The sequence below is a fragment of the Schistocerca serialis genome, chromosome 8 (assembly GCF_023864345.2).
Source record: "Schistocerca serialis cubense isolate TAMUIC-IGC-003099 chromosome 8, iqSchSeri2.2, whole genome shotgun sequence".
Classification (NCBI taxonomy): Eukaryota; Metazoa; Arthropoda; class Insecta; order Orthoptera; family Acrididae; genus Schistocerca; species Schistocerca serialis.
In genome coordinates, this window is record NC_064645.1 from 49,381,747 (window position 1) to 49,398,774 (window position 17,028).

The 17,028-nt window shown below is 45.0% G+C and overlaps 1 protein-coding gene across 1 annotated transcript in view; it reads left to right on the forward strand.

Annotated features, from left to right (window-relative positions):
* Positions 1-17,028, forward strand: part of LOC126416587 (pancreatic lipase-related protein 2-like) — a 194,498-nt gene that overhangs the window by 108,706 nt on the left and 68,764 nt on the right. Inside the window, exon 4 of the mRNA XM_050084339.1 lies at positions 2,484-2,726. Coding sequence (XP_049940296.1) covers positions 2,484-2,726 — 243 coding nt within the window. The remainder of the gene's footprint in view (positions 1-2,483; positions 2,727-17,028) is intronic.

A 17,028-nucleotide genomic window follows, 5' to 3' on the forward strand; every position in this document is an offset into this window, starting at 1 on the left:
ATCCAATGAATACCCGTTTATCATCTGCATTTTCTCTTGGTGTAGCAATTTTAATGGCCGGTAGTGTATATTCGTGGGGTGTAAGGTGTAACACAAAACTCACTGAAGATGGGCTTCTATTGAACAAGTTCAGTAAGGCATCTCGCTTTCCTTGGGCCTCAGACTTTCTATCTGCGACGCAGGGAGTGTTCTCGCTTCCCACCGGTTCTACGTTATGTGCCACATTGGTAAATAGCAGAGAAGTTATTTTATGTTTCACGCGAAGAAATGGCTCCTCGACGTGAAACAGTAGGAAATTGTATAGTCTTGTACTGCAAGGAAGCAAGGGAGAGGATGTTGTTATGGGTAGCCAGGATCATTTCTCTACAACACAAATGCACACGTGGATTAATACGGTTCTTTATTTACATGACCAGTTACTTAACTTGAATGGAGTCCATGTGTTGTGGTACAAGCTCATCAGTAAGAGTCCCCTTTCAAACAATATCGATAATCTTGCTATTACAAACTTTATGCTCGGTATAGTCACTAAACCGGTCGCTATGTTCTGTGGCAGCCTGTGACGTGAACTGAGCCCGCTCGGCGAGGAATGACAGACGCCAAACTCGAATGAGTGAGTCCGTGACGGCGATCTAAATACAGGCTGTGCAGAGGGCGTTGGCGGTTTGTTGCTTGTGCGTGTGTTTCTGGCCTCTCTTGCGATAGGCGCGCTCGATCCGGCGTCTACTGTCGATCTTTGCACCACTTCTTTGCCGACCGGTGTGCTGGCGACATCTTACGCCAGCACAGAAATAACATCACAAAACTCGTAGAGCGCCACGTAAATGTTAGCTGACTCATCCCATGTGTCAACGGCTTAAGATCTCGACATTCTAGAGGACAGAACAATTCTGTTTCTGTCTCATCGAACACTGCCATCAGCACTCTTGGACCACAGCCCAAGACTGCATATGTGTAGCATGACAGGGAGCTGGAATGTGCTAAAGAAGTGGTGAACCCATCATATTTACAGCTTTGATTTACACTACTGGCCATTAAAACTGCTACACCAAGAACAAATTCAGACGATAAACGGGTATTCATTGGACAGGTGTATTATACTGGAACTGACATGTGATTACATTTTCATGGAATTTGGGTGCATAGATCCTGAGAAATCAGTACTCAGAACAACCACCTCTCGCTGTGATAATGGCCTTGATACGCCTTGGCATTGAGTCAAACAGAGCTTGGATGGCGTGTACAGGTACAGCTGCCCATGCAGCTTCAACACGATACCGCAGTTCATCAAGAATAGTGACTGGCGTATTGTACGAGCCAGTTGCTCGGCCACCACTGACCAGACGTTTTCAGTTGGTGAGAGGTGTCGAGAATGTGTTGGCCAGGGCAGCAGTCAAACATTTTCTGTATCCAGGAAAGCCCATACAGGACCTGCAACATGCGGTCGTGCATTATCCTGCTGAAACGTAGGGTTTAGCAGGGATCGAATGAAGGGTAGAGCCACGGGTCGTAACACATCTGAAATGTAACGACCACTGTTCAAATGGCGCCAGTGCGAACAAGAGGTGACCGAGACGTGTAAGCAATGGCACCCCATTCCATCACGCCGGGTGATACGCCAGTATGGGGATGACGAATACATTCTTCGAATGTGCGTTCACAGCGATGTCGCCAAACGCGGACACGACCATCATGATGCTGTAAACAGAACCTGGATTCATCCGAAAAAAATGACGTTTTAACATTCGTGCACCCAGGTTCGTCGTTGAGTACACCGTCGAAGGCGATCCTGTCTGTGATGCAGCGTCAAGTGTAACCGCAGCCATGGTCACCAAGCTGATAGTCCATGCTGCTGCAAACGTCGTCGAACTGTCCGTGCAGATGGTTGTTGTCTTGCAAACGTCCCCATCTGTTGACTCAGGGATCGAGACGTGGGTGCACGATCTGTTACAGCCATGCGGATAAGATGCCTGTCATCTCGACTGCTAGTGATACGAGGCCGTTGGGATGCAGCACGGCGTTTAGTATTACCCTCCTGAACCCACCGATTCCATATTCTGCTAACAGTCATTGGACCTCGACCAACGCGAGCAGCAATATCGCGATACGATAAACCGCAATCGCGATAGGCTACATTACGAACCTTATCAAAGTCGGAAACGTGATGGTACGCATTTCTCCTCCTTACACGAGGCATCACAACAACGTTTCACCAGGCAACGCCGGTGAACTGCTCTTTGTGTATGAGAAATCGGTTGGAAAATTTACTCATGTCAGCACGTTGTAGGTGTCGCATCCGTCGCCAACCTCGTGTGAATGCTCTGAAAAGCTAATCATTTGCATATCGGAGCATCTTCTTCCTGTCGGTTAAATTTCGCGTCTGTGGCACGTCATCTTCGTGGTGTAGCAATGTTAATGGCCAGTAGTGTAGACATCCTGTGAACGTCGCCACGTTACGCTTCCGGGCCGCTTTCTGCCCGCAGCGTACCTGCGCTCGGGCCGCTTCTGGGTGCTGGTGGTGGACTGGGGCGCGCTCGGCCGCCCCCCCTGCTACCCGGCCGCCGTGCACAACCTGCGGACCGCCGCCAGCTGCCTGGCGCGCCAGCTGTCCGCGCTGCGCCAGCTCGCCGGACTGGCGCCAGCAGCCTGCGTCGGCCACTCGCTGGGAGCACACCTCTGCGGCCTGCTGGCGCGACAGCTGCGCTTCCGCCTGCCCTCCATCATCGGTGAGTGCTCACGTCACGCACACCACGACGCAGCTGCGAGAGCGAAACAAAGGAGTAATGCGGGCGGGTAGTGACGATGCTCGTCCGCTGCGACGGGCGCTTGTGGTGCTTCATTTAGTTTTCTCCCACCGTACCCAGTGTTCAAATAGCTTACGGAGCTGCATCTGGACAGTGTCCTCTACAACCGACGATGCTTCGCGAGGTGAACATTTAGACTCTCACAAGGGAAACTCACCATCGCACCCCTCCTCAGATTCAGTGGTAAGAGGGCCCAGTCGATAGTCCGTCGAAAACTGAACACAGGTCAAGCATGAAAACAGGAAGAAGGCGTACTGAACTGTAGAAAAAAATAGAAACAGTGAACGGTTCAAGAACAAGAAGTGCAAGAAAGAGCAATGTTCATCAGCAACGGCGTCGTGGGTAAACGGTCATTGTACTGGACTGACAAACGCTGCCGGCACGGTAGCCAGCGTGTTCGGTCAGAGGGTTAGCTGACGTCTGCAACAGGAAAACTGAGTGAACGGATCAACGAGGAACCTGAACGGCTGTCATCGAACATCCGCTCCGAACAAATTCCAGGGAAAAGAAAAAAAAAACGGGACTGGCCGTGTTCAGAACTCCCATCTGCCGTTAACATTTTTTTCCCACAACATTATGAACTGTCCGTCCGATCATTGAAATGTTTGTTCTCTTTCTGTAGTCTTGGCAGTTGAATATACTAAACATGGGTTACAGAACACGAGTAATATGGTAAGAATACGTTGCCGTCGCAAGTAAATGTGATGTATAGTGAGAGCAGGCGAGATACCAGATAGACGACTCACAGAAATAATTTCATTCTAGAAACATCCCCCAGGCTGTGGCTAAGCCATGTCTCCGCAATATCCTTTCTTCCAGGAGTGCTAAATATGCAAGGTTCGCAGGAGAGCTTCTGTGAAGTTTGGAAGGTAGGAGACGAGGTACTGCCGGAATTAAAGCTGTGAGGACGGGGCGTGATTCGTGCTTGGGTAGCTCAGTCGGTAGAGCGCTTGCCCGCGAAAGGCAAAGGTCCCGAGTTCGAGTCTCGGTCCGGCACACAGTTTTAATCTGCCAGGAAGTTCCAAATAAACGGGTTTGAACTATGTTACAAAAAAAAGAATTCAAGAGTCAAGACTTCCAAAATGGAACGCAACTCCAAGAACATTAAAAATATATGTTTTGACAGACCACAGAGAAACTGCGTGATTGTGAAACTGTTGCGTTCATTTGTGGCAGCTTATGTGACAAACTATTATCTCTTCATCGTTTCCTTGGGAGTGACCAAATTAACATTCATACGAACACGTATATCGGGCAAGGAGGCATACTTAACTCACTTACCAGTCGCGTACAAATTGTGCCGATGAAGAGATTCCTGTCATATGACACACGTACTCCGTCGCTAATACCGGGTATGCCACACCAGTTGTGTTTTCCGGTGGAGGATTCGGTTGACTCGTCGCCTTGTAATCAAACGTTTGCGATTCCCATTCGAAAGCTACTTCCCGTCGTCTGCTAATAGAGTAGTTCTGGAGAATAAATTCTCATTATAGAGCCCTACCTTACATATAGCTGTTGTAAACGGACGTTACACCACGACACAAACACAAATTTGAATACAGCGAACAGCGAAAAAAAAAAAAAAAAAAAAATGGCCCGAGGGAGCTATAGCCCGCCCAGTTTGCACTCCAATAGGATGACCAATTAACCACGACACCGTGGCTGTTCTACGCCGCTCAATGTTGCACTTGTTGAACTGGGACCGTTCACTATTTCCACTTTGCTTTCGTTTCACTGCTCAGTACACCTTCTTCCTGTTTTCATGCTTGATATAAAAATGGTTCAAATGGCTCTGAGCACTATGGGACTTAACATCTGAGGTCATCAGTGCCCTAGAACTTAGAACTACTTAAACCTAACTAACCTAAGGACATCAAACACATTCATGCCCGAGGCAGGATTCGAACCTCTGACCGTAACGGTCGTGCGGCTCCAGACTGAAGCGCCTAGAACCGCTCGGCCACAACAGCCGGCATGCTTGATCTGTGTTCAATTTTTGACGGGCTGTCCGATGCGCACTCTTACACAAATCCGAGGGGGATGCAGTGGGGAGTTTCCCCTGTCATTAGGCGAGGCTGCGTCGAGGAGCAAACCAGACGACAGGGCACGCGCGCAAGCCCACACACACACACAAACACACACACACGCGCGCGCGCGCGCGCGCGCGCGCGTGTGCACAGTGCCACCACACAACCAAAGATAAATACCTTCAGACGTCCAATATTTTGTTATTTGGCCTCATCGCAGCGAGAATTTGCACAGGATTTTAGCACATATCAGTTCAATGCACCCCAATAATCAATTGCTGTCAAGGTCGGTCTTCTCTTCCTTAATGTGTTGACCAGAAGAAAGCATGACACGCTGTACGTAGCCAGCTAACACTGATTTGTGTCTTAAGGCTGATACTTCCTACCATCCACTTCAATGTAAAGAGGTACTTTGTACCTTAGTTCATAGGTCCCATTCAGGACTATTCTATCACTATTTAATTACTTGCACATGTCGTTTCTTCCACAGTATTGTTCGTATAAGTGGCTTCTCAAATAATGTCGCTTCTCGTTTGAGAGTACCACGTTGAATACGCCCAGTTCTTAGCAGTTCATTTTACAAGTTACCTTCCTCAGAGATGAGTAATTTGTAACGTCTTCCATAGTAACTTGATGTACGACGGTTGCCCAGAATGTAATGCAGCACATTTTTCTTTCTCAGCCTAAAACAATGCTACGAATGCGAAACGTTACGTATGTGTTATTTGAACTGTTTAAGAAGGGAGATAAATATCAAATTTGCGTCCAATTTCACTTTTGCCGGAATTCTCAAAAATTTTAGAAAAGGTAATGTACAATCGGCTTTATAACCATCTTATCACAAATAACATACTGCCAAAGTCACGGTTCGGATTTATAAATGGCTCTGATATTGAGAAGGCTATCTATACTTACAGTGAAAATGTACATAATTCTTTAGACAAAAAACTGCAGCCGACTGGTATATTTTGTGACCTGTCAAAGGCATCTGACTGTGTAAATCACAATATCCTTTTAAGCAAATTAGAATATTATGGTGTAATAGGGAATGGTGCAAAATGGTTCAAATCTTATATCTCTGGCAGGAAACAAATGGTGTTACTAGGAAAGAGACATGTATCAAGCTATCAGGCATCATCCAACTGGGAAGTAATTACATGTGGGGTCCCACAAGGTTCCATCTTAGGGCCCTTACTTTTTCTTGTGTATATCAATGATCCTTCATCAGTAACATTACCAAATGCCAAGTTTGTTTTGTTTGCCGATGATACAAACATTGCAATAAATAGCAAATAAAGTGTAGTGTTAGAAAGATAGGCTAATAAAATATTTATGGACGTTAATCACTGGTTCCTTATCCAATTCTTTGTCACTAAACTTCGAACAAATACACTACATGCAGTTCAGAAATTGTAAGGGGTGTCTGACGAGAATATGCCTAACATTCGATGACAAGCAGGTAGAAGAAGTGGGTGGTGTTAAATTCTTGGGATTACAGGTTGATAATAAATTCAACTGGGAGGAGCACACCACACAACTGCTGAAGCGTCTTAACAAATGTCTATTTGCAGTGCGAATTCTGTCAGACTTATGGGATATAAAAATGAAAAATCTGGCATACTATGCTTACTTTCATACCATAATTTCATATGGTATTATATTTTGGGGTAATTCATGAAGTCAATCTAAAGTTTTCTGGGCAGAAAAATGTGCGATAAGAGTTATATGTGGTGTGAACTCAAGATCATCCTGCAGAAGTCTGTTTAGGGAACTAGGGATACTAACTACGGCTTCCCAATATATTTATTCCTAAATGAAATTTGTCATTAAATATATATCACGTTTTCCAACCAACAGCTCAATTTATCGGATCAATACTAGAAATAAGGATAATCTTCATAAGGATTTAAAGTCACTTACTCTTGTACAAAAAGGTGTGCATTATTCAGGAACACACATTTTCAATAACTTGCCAGCAGCCATAGAAAGCTTAACAACCAATGAAATTCAGTTTAAGAGAAGCGTAAAGGATTTATTGTTGGCCAATTGCTCCTACTCCACTAATGAATTTCTCAGTAGAACCAACTGATTTGTGTGTCGGTGTGTGTGTTTGTGTGTGTGTGTGTGTGTGTGTGTGTGTGTGTGTGTGTGTGTGTGTGTGTAAGTACAATCTAACTTCCGCACCATTTCAGTGCAGTAATGTGTTCATTGTAAATAAGTATTGTAGTAGTTCTATTATATGTTTATTACCTTATAAATAAATAAAAAACTTTTTTAAATTTTAAATTCGGTGCATTAATGCGATCATAGTAAATGAGTGTTTGTAAAATGATTCTTTCATACAGTTTTCATTTAAAAAAGTGACGATCATTCTACTTGGGACCTGTGGAAGATACATTAGCTTGTTTGTTTCCGTTGTTGTTTTTCTGAGATGTTCTACGTCCTGGAGGACGTCTCCTGAGCGAGCGCGCCAAGTTTGCGTCACTGCCGACATATAGCCTAGTTGCGCGACAATTTGAAAATGGCGTCTGTAGGTCATGTACATTACAAGCAATGTTCCGTCACTGAATTTCTCACTGCAGAGAAAGAAATTGCGTGGAATATTCACAGACGCTTGTGCATCTGCTTTCGACAGAAGTACAGATAGTCTCTGGCCACGGAGGGTGAGGTCATCAGAAGGCGGTTCGGCGGAGCGCCAAGATCTGCAGCGGTCGGGGAGACAGTGCACGGCTGTCACACCTGACGTGCTGCAGCGAGCTCCCGCCTGTTTGGGCCATTAAAGGATGCCGTTCGTGGAAAAAGATTTTGAGGACGATTCACGCAGTGAAGCACCATCTCCGCCACCTGGACAAGGGAAAAGAATGGCAGCTAACTCTAAATATAGATAAATGTAAATTAATGCAGATGAATAGGAAAAAGAATCCCGTAATGTTTGAATACTCCATTACTAGTGTAGCGCTTCACACAGTCACGTCGATTAAATATTTGGGCGTAACATTGCAGAGCGATATGAAGTGGGACAAGCCTATAATGGCAGTTGTGGGTAAGGCGGATAGTCGTCTTCGGTTCATTGGTAGAATTTTGGGAAGATGTGGTTCATCTGTAAAGGAGACCGCTTATAAAACACTAATACGACCTATTCTTAAGTACTGCTCGTGCGTTTGGGATCCCTATCAGGTCAGATTGAGGGAGGAAATAGAAGCAGTTCAGAGGCCGGCTGCTAGATTTGTTACTGGTAGGTTTGACCATCACGCGAGTGTTTCGGAAATGCTTCAGGAACTCGGGTGGGAGTCTCTAGAGGAAAGGAGGCGTTCTTTTCGTGAGTCACTACTGAGGAAATTTAGAGAACCACCATTTGAGGCTGACTGCAGTACAATTTTACTACCGCCAACTTATATTTCGAGGAAAGACCACAAAGATAAGATAAGAGAGATTAGGGCTCGTACAGAGGCATATAGGCAGTCATTTTTCCCTCGTTCTGTTTGGGAGTGGAACGGGGGGAGAAGATGCTAGTTGTGGTACGAGGTACCCTCCGCCACGCGCCGTATGGTGGATTGCGGAGTATGTATATAGATGCAGATGAAGGGTTGGTACCGACAGGGCATATACGCCCTTGTTTCGCGCTGGAGGAAGGCCATAGAACGGGATGGAGGTTACGTGGGAAAATAGGGTGTGTAGATACAACATCATTTTTCGTGTGTGTAACTCTCATTATGTTCAATAATTGTTGAAGAAAAAATGCGGTGCATTACTTTCTGGGCAATCCTTGCACGGCTCCCTTGACATTCTTCCAACAAGACTCACACACAGCCGTTAATTCTCTCGTTTCTTCTATTTTTCAACAGTTACCTCACTTACATCGACATTCCACACCCACAGTTAATTTCTACAGCCCTTTGCAGTAACTTTGTGTATCACCCCATTAACCAGTGCAACAAACGCCATTACTCGTCTCTCTCCTCAACTGTCCCTCAACTGTCAACAATTTCCTGTCTCTTGATTTTACATTGCCTTCGCTAACAGCGCGACATCGCCTGCAGCGCCTCTCCTGCTTTCGTGACGATAATTATGGAACCCTAGACGACTCGAAAATCGTGGTCTGGTCAGATCATTCCCGAATTCAATTGGTAAGAGCTGGGCAGACTCCACGGAGCCATGGATCCAGGTCGTCAACACGGCACTGTGCAAGCTGGTGGTAGCGCGATAATGGTGGCCTGTGTTTACATGGAATGGACTGGGTCCACTGGATGTTCGGCCATTCATCTACTTCATGTTCTCAAACAACGATGGAATCCTTATGGACGGCAGTGAGTCATGTCACCAGGCCACAAATGTTCGCGATTTATTTGAAGAACATTCTGAACAATTCAAGCGAATGATCTGGCCACACTGATCGCTCGACATGAACACCATAAAACATTTACCGGATATTCGTCCACAAAATCCTGCACCTCCAAAAGTTTTGCATTTATGGACGGCTATAGGGGCAGCATGGCTTAATATTTCTGCAGGGACTTCCAACGACTTGTTGAGTCAATGCCGCGTCGAACTGCTGCACTACTTTTGGCAAAAGGAGCTCCGACGCTATGTTAGGAGGTAGCCCATGAGTTCTGTCGCATCGGTGGTTGTCATTACATAATATAGCTGAGAAAGGCAGTACGACGACCGCTGTGGTAGGCGACAGGAAGTGAGCCGGGTGGCCGATGCGGGTCCCCAGATACGGGCCACGCTTCGCGACTGACGGCACCGCAGCTTACGTTTAGTCCTCACGTTTAGTCCACTCAAATAGCAGATATACCTTGAAAAAGGTGGGGTAGAAGAGTTTATTTTTTCAACTCGTTCATGTGGTTGGAAAGATTAGAAAACCGAGTTTTGTCAACAAAATTTCGCTTGGGAAAACTTTCTGCAGCCAAAAAACTTGGGAAAATTTCGGCCTTTTTTCAGTTTTTTTCAAAATATCTCAGTTTTTTGCTCCTATCGCTTTAACGTTTACTTTCTTTTTTAAAGAGCACAAAATTCTCTACAAATTTGATTGTTGCCATTTTTTTCTACTCCCAATATCTAAGGCGCTACAGCGCCTCTAAAAATACTATTTTTTGAACACTATTTTTTCAGTTTCTGTTTGTATAGTATAAATATGTAGTATAAATGTGGAATCTATCACCTCACTTTCAGGTATTCAATTTCTTTGTATGCAACATGGAGATTGCTGGGCACCCAACTATTGCGATTCTTACATCACTACCTGAAGCTCACTATGGGCCACATCAGCCCTGGTATTTGTAAAACTATAAATATAAAAATAACCAACTATTGTGATTCTTAAATCACTAACTGAAGTTCACTATGGGCCACCTCAGCCCTGGTATTTGTAAAACTATAAATATAAAAATACGTCATTAAGAGACATACATACACACACACACACACACACACACACACACACACACACACACACACACAAAATAAGTTGTCTCAGGAAACTGAACTATTATTAGCTGCAATAGGCAACCTAATTACGTAGGTAATTATTCTTGTGTATAAAAGCCACACAGTTGGCATTAAAAATAAGTAGCTTTATTACAATTAAAATGCATTGTCAGTTACTAAAAAATGTTGACAGTTCTGGGTGTGTAATACTTGTAATATCGCTCTTTAGCGCACTTGAGACAGATATGAGCATCACTTCCAGCGTTTTGATGGGCCAGGTTCCTCAGTGTCACCAGAAATACCTTGAGTTACGGATTCAGGGTCTGTACATAGAGTTAATCACAGATTGACTTCTTCTTTAAACAGCGAGGCAGCCTCAGCAAGTTGGTTGATTTCGTCAGCGGTTTCCTCAACATCCTCCATAACATCTTCTTCACTGTCTTCATATAAAAATTTTGGCACGTTTTCACAGTTGACCCCAATACATTTCTTGCAAATTGAAGAACATTCCAAACCCGCTTTTCTGCAGGAGCACGCTCCGCCACAGTTCAGCTTGCATGAGCATGAAACAATGTGAAGAAGTGCTTCAGGTGCTGGATCTTGGCTCATTATGACGGGTATTGGACCGTGGTCACTGTGATTCCAGCCCCATTTCTCAGGAGGTTTCCAGTTTCCCATCCAACTTTGGACTTGTTGGTAAGTCCGCAACGAATGATCTTGTGCAGCATCTTGTGTAGGTGGCAACCGTGCAAGATTCAGTTTGCTTTTTGTGGGGGACTTGGCGAATAGCTGGTACCGCAAATGGTCTACTGTGTGAGAACTGCTGACACCTCCACTATACAATGCGATAGTAACCTGTTCTCCTGCTGTTGTTATTTCTTCACGGGTAGCATGTGGTTTATTGAACGTGCAAAGCGCTGAGGTTAGGTGTTCATTTTTCGCAACAATATTGCAGCACTTAATTTTTCCTTGACCAAAAAAAGCGGATGTTGTTTATCACATCCGCTAATGGCGTGAGCGAAGAGAATATGTTCACTGTCAAACTTGTAAGATGCAGTGGAAAACTACTTGTCTTCTGCATTTCCTCTTCCTGGCTGTAAGAAAAATAAGTTTTCAATGCCTTGCCCCAAACCGGTCATGAGCACAAGCAGGACAACATCTTCTCCTACAATGACAACACTTCCAAAATCTTTGGTTCTTGAAATGGCAGATGTTACAATCATAACGTCAGCATCTGCTTGTGCCTGGTGCACTTCAATGCTACACTCCAGAAATTCCTTTTGAAGAAGTGTGATCAAACGCATCTTGTTTCGTTCGTTGTACAAGAACTTGTCCTGAGGGACTTGGTTCACCATCTCTGATTCAACAACAACGTCAACCGAAGAATGTTTTTTGGACCTGCGAATCCTCTCAGCACTCTTTGTGCTACATTTGTCTCCCTCACACGGATACCCATCAAATACAATAGCAAATTGAGATCCAAAATGACGTTGCAGGTAAGAAACATAGCTTTGGGCTATTGACTTGAAGCAAACATTTCGAGTCCATGTCACTTTGTGGATAAGGTACCATCCATCAATGGCAAAAAATTTACTCGGTCAACCTTTCACATCTTCCACTGGAACGAAGGCATTGTAGAATGAAGATTTTGTTCCTTTTCGCATGCCTTTTTCTGAGAATAGGGACATTGGGTAAGAAGCAAGTTCATATTTCAGAAAGGCTTTTAACTCTTCTTCACTTTGTTTCATTAAACAAATCCTTTGTACGGCACCTGCATGCAATCGTATTACATATTGTAACACAAATAAACTTCACGAAATCCGACGTGAATGTGTTCGTAGTTACAGAATATGATGCTGTTTGTCCTGGCCGTGCAGCAGAGTGAGATGGTAAATTCCAATGAATAACGTGATGAGTAATATTTTTATACTACACAAATAGAAACTGAAATAACAGTGTTCAAAAATTACGTAATTTGCCACTTTGCTCGAAATTTGAAAAATTGGTATTTTTTGACGCGCTGTAGCGCCTTAGATACGGAGAGTAGAAAAAATGGCAAGAATCAAATTTGTAGAGAATTTTGTGCTCTTTAGAAAAGGAAATAGATGTCAAAGCGATAGGAGCAAATGAAACTGAGATACTTTGAAAAATCTGAAAAAAGTCCGAAATTTTCGAAGTTTCTTGACTGCAGAAAGTTTCCCCAAGAGAAATTTTATTGGCAAAACCTGGTTTTCTAACCTTTCCAACAATATGAACGAGTTAAAAAATAAAATCTTTTACCCCACCTTTTTCAAGGTACAGGCTTTTTTTTCTGACAGTTTCACTGGACTTTCTTGTGAGCGCTGCGTGCTGCTGGCCGTGGAGTAGCTCAGCGGTTGGTAGTCCAGGTGTCGAGTCGGAGCCTGGGTCACCATTACGAGGGAATGTTGAATTTTGCTGGGTCAGAGGTCGTTTTTCCCCAGTGGAGGGAGAAGTGACTTTGATAGGTTGTCTCATCATTTTGAATTAATGCAGTTCAAGTACTTTCTGATCTTCCACTCCAAAATTAGAATTTTCTTCAATTTTCACCAATAGCAAGCTGGCTGTATTTCACACAAATTTCACCGTAAATGGCATTATTTATGATGTAATCATTGTCCTCAGACTAAAAACCCATCTGTCAGTTTTGCGTCTTCGACAACGTCAGCATCACAGCAGCTCGCTGTGTCCCTGGCACCCGACGAGCCACACACGGGCCCCTCTGGTTGTGCTGAATGGTGAGCACATCAGGCAGCTCAGCATTCCTTTGCCGGGTACACGGGCTTGGCGACCCCAGGATTCCTGAGCTGGGGACCGGTTCAGTGCTGCCAATTCCCTGCAACTGTGAGCTCCGGGCACGCTTTAGCGGCTACCGAACGGCAGACCAGTGGAACGTTGTGTGTCACACGGAACGGGGATTTTGACATAGCCACCCGGATTGCGAGGATGGTCAGAACCTCTATGAAAAATCCCTCATTCTCAAGGTGTGGTGCTCGCCAGTGAGATGCACAGCTGTTGACGCGGAACAGTCGTTAGTGGGCAACTTCTGAGGGAGCTGCCGCACCTCAGTTCTGTAGGGTTTACCCAGGAAAATGGGGCTCTGTTCAAACGCTTTAGACCAGGGGTCTCCAAACTACTGCCCGCGGGTCGAAACCGGCCCGCGAGGTCCGGCAAACCGGCCCGCGTTAGCTGGCCGGACACCCCCGATATCCGGCCCGCCAAATATTTGAGGTGGTACCTATACTGCCAACAACTGAGTTTCGCGGCCTATCGTGCCCAATACACCGTGACATTGGATCTGCTACTCGCTACAAGACTACATAACTAAACTTATTGTTGCGCTGCTTGAAATAACAATGCATTGACATACTCTACTTCTGTTACGTCTTGCAGTAATAGTGTTGCTAACAATGATTTGGAGATTTCGTTAACTTTGCAGGACACTTTCGTGAAATATGCGCAGTGACATACTTTTTTGTCGGTGAAATTCGCCAGAATAAAATACGCCAGAATTTCGGTCAGGTACGTCCACCAATGAAAATTATGTAATTAAATAAAAATCGTACATCGTTTCAGTGCTAGTTATTCCCACAACCTTAGATTTTTGCGATATCATCTTTCCTTTAGCCTTACATTACGGTGATCGTGGAGTGCTAGGGTGCTTTAATCCCACTAGGTAGATCTTGGCCCTTATGACTTCGTGGAGGAGTCAATGTGGCCCGCGGACTGAAAAGTTTGGAGACCCCTGCTTTAGACGACCCGAAGCGGTGTGAAGTTGGATTGCAAAATCCATACATCAGTTGACTTACTTGATCTGCACAGCCGATCTTCTTCTCTGGATTGCCGGCTCCGTCAATCTCCAAAACCTTCTTCTCCGAAGAGTACTGCTGGTTACAGGAATTTATAAGACTCTCTCTCTACTATTGAAATAATTTAGTACTCGAAGAATACTTTTAGTTGGGTCTTGGTATATTTCAACTTCCACAAATAACATAGTCACCATTTCTCGTGTTAATATTCCAATGTTTACAAGTCAACCGATTCGTCTCGCGTTAGGCTCTACAAAATCTCCAATAAAATTGGAATAACAACCACATAATTTATGATCATGTCTTGCTCCTAGCAAGCCGAACACATAAAGTACTTAAAAGTCTATATTCTGTTGTTCATTTTTCTTTAACAATAGTCACAGTCACTAAAACAGTAAAGAATACTACATAATTACTCCTTGCTCTTTCATCACGGCTTCTGTAGCGCTAGCGGCAAACCCATTGTCGGCGTCGTTCGACCGTCACGCTTACATAACAAACTTCCAACCTGCACACAGAAACATGTGGCGCGGTAGGTACGCTTCCACACTCCCACTTGTACTTAAAATATCGTGTGTTCGTGACGGTAGGACGAGTGGTTCTAGAATCTACGCGGAAATTCTCGAAGCACTACGCTGTCTGGATGGAGCTCATTTCCCGACCTGCTCACAGCACCTATGGGCAACCCTCGACCTTAAACTCAACTCCCAGCGGAATGAATGAACTGCAAGTGCATATCAACATCAAATGTAGATAGAAGGCTCTTGTAACCTGTCATCCTGACCGAGAAAATAAAAAGACGCTCTTGGTAGAAACTTCTAGTTTCCAGCAAGTGGCGAACCTCTGAAAAGCTAAATTCCTCGGGAAATATGCTATCGCAACGGAGCTCCACAACATCATGAACTACGGTAAAGGCGTTGTGTCATGTGTGGGTTCCGAAAGCATAATTGACAGATGAGTGCGATCAAGAAGGTACTGTCGGAATGCAAAACGTCATGAAACGGGTGGGTGAGGACCTGGTAAATTCTGACTCCTTCATCCTTACTCCTAGGTTTTCTTCGCTTAAGCGTCTGGCCATGTTCCCAACCCAATGTGCTGTTTTAAATGCCATCGGTTTCGGCACACCACTCTCCAATGCAAGGAAGAAGCCACGGTAAGACCGCCTGTGCATGTGTCATTTGTTCATCTTATCCTAAGTCTGTAAATTCTTCTGGAGGCTACCTTGTCTGGAGTAGAAAGAAAGATACAGGACCTTAAAACAACAAAGTGTATCCCATATGATGTGCCCAAACACATCTCTAAGGCCAGGCAGCCTCCCACATTCAATACATCTTTCGCCTGAGCTCTTAAACCTCTTCCATCAGCCGATGCATCTACATAAACGGAGGTCCCCATTGTGAGCACTATTATGTGCGTTTGCCAGTGCACTTGCAAAACTGCAGTTATTTTATAACTCGTAGCGCCCCCCCCCCCTTCCACCCGTCCTTTCAGAGTCACAAGAAGTCACGACTGCCGACATTGCGGAGCTCCTGGTACCTCCAAAGGCAGAGTCTAGTAAACAGTCCAGTAATGCCTCTACCGCTACTCCGTAGTTTCCACATCGCATTCCCAACCCAATAAAGAAAACGGGGAGCAGAAACTGCAGGCAAAAACAGGTAGCAAACAGTCACTCCATGTCGTCGTCGTTCAATCTGATGGTTCTTGTGAATCTGCTTTAAAGTCAATGAAATGTGAAGTCGCCTGCAGCAATCACCTCACCACAAAACTGCACCTCCACCCATTCCGGGCTCCCCACCCTGGCAGAGACACAGGGTGAAACTCCAACCCCCAGGATAAATGGCTCCCACACAACAGAGGAATATAAATGGGTTCACAGTTCTTGTAGAGGAGCTGAGAGGCACATCTCCTGTTTTTGTGTTTACAAACGCATTTTAAAGCCACTGACACCCCTGTGCTGTGGACCCATGCTGTCTCCCGCAAGTGTGACGTGACTGATGAAAGGGCCACGCACACCACCTCTCTCTCCTTGGTTGCTGATCTAGAAGCAGTAGCTGTTGAAGTTCATGTGCGTGAAAAGATCACCCTCTGTTCACTGTATTCACATCCACAGGATGCGATAGACTCTGAGGCTCTCACTGGCCTTATAGGACAACCCACCAATCCATTTCTCCTAATGCCCATGATGTAAGAGGGTGAGTCAAATGAAAACTTTAAATTTGTAATAACAAATCGAAATTTCTCGTCGTTATCCTGTAAATTGGTAAGCGTGCTACAAACAGCACGCAAAAAGGCCTGTAGGTGGCAGCATAGTGCAGATGCACATATACCGTCGCAGTATCACTATAAAGATGGCCGCCGCACTTGCAACTTGCACCAGGGAAGAACAGCGTTCTGTTATTCGCTTTTTGCGTAGTGAAGGTGTGAAACATATTGAAATTCATCGACGAATGAAGGTTCAGTACGGTGATGCATGCTTGTCAGAGCAGCAAGTCTACGAATGGAGTAGGAAGTTCGCAAATGGTGTGACTTCAGTGGAAGATGCTCCTCGTCCATGTGAGGCATAACGAGTTGTGATTCCACAGAACATTGGAGCAGTTGAAACCATAGTGAAGGAAAACCACCGACTCATACTGAATGACTTTGCACCATGTTTACAGATTAATCATGGGTCGCCACACCATATTGTGCATGATGTGCTTCAGTTACAGAGAGTGTCTTCAAGATGGGCGCCATGGCAGCTGACTCCTGATATGAGAGGACGACGTGTTGATGCTTGTGAAGAACTTCTTCGGCGCTTTGAACGAGTAGGTGATGGCTTCCTTGCAAGAATCGTTACTGGGGACGAAACCTCGGTTACCTTCCACCAACCGGAAACGTAGAGAGCGAGCAAGGAATGGCGCCATTCGTCATCACCAAAGCCGAAGAAGTTTCGAACAGAAC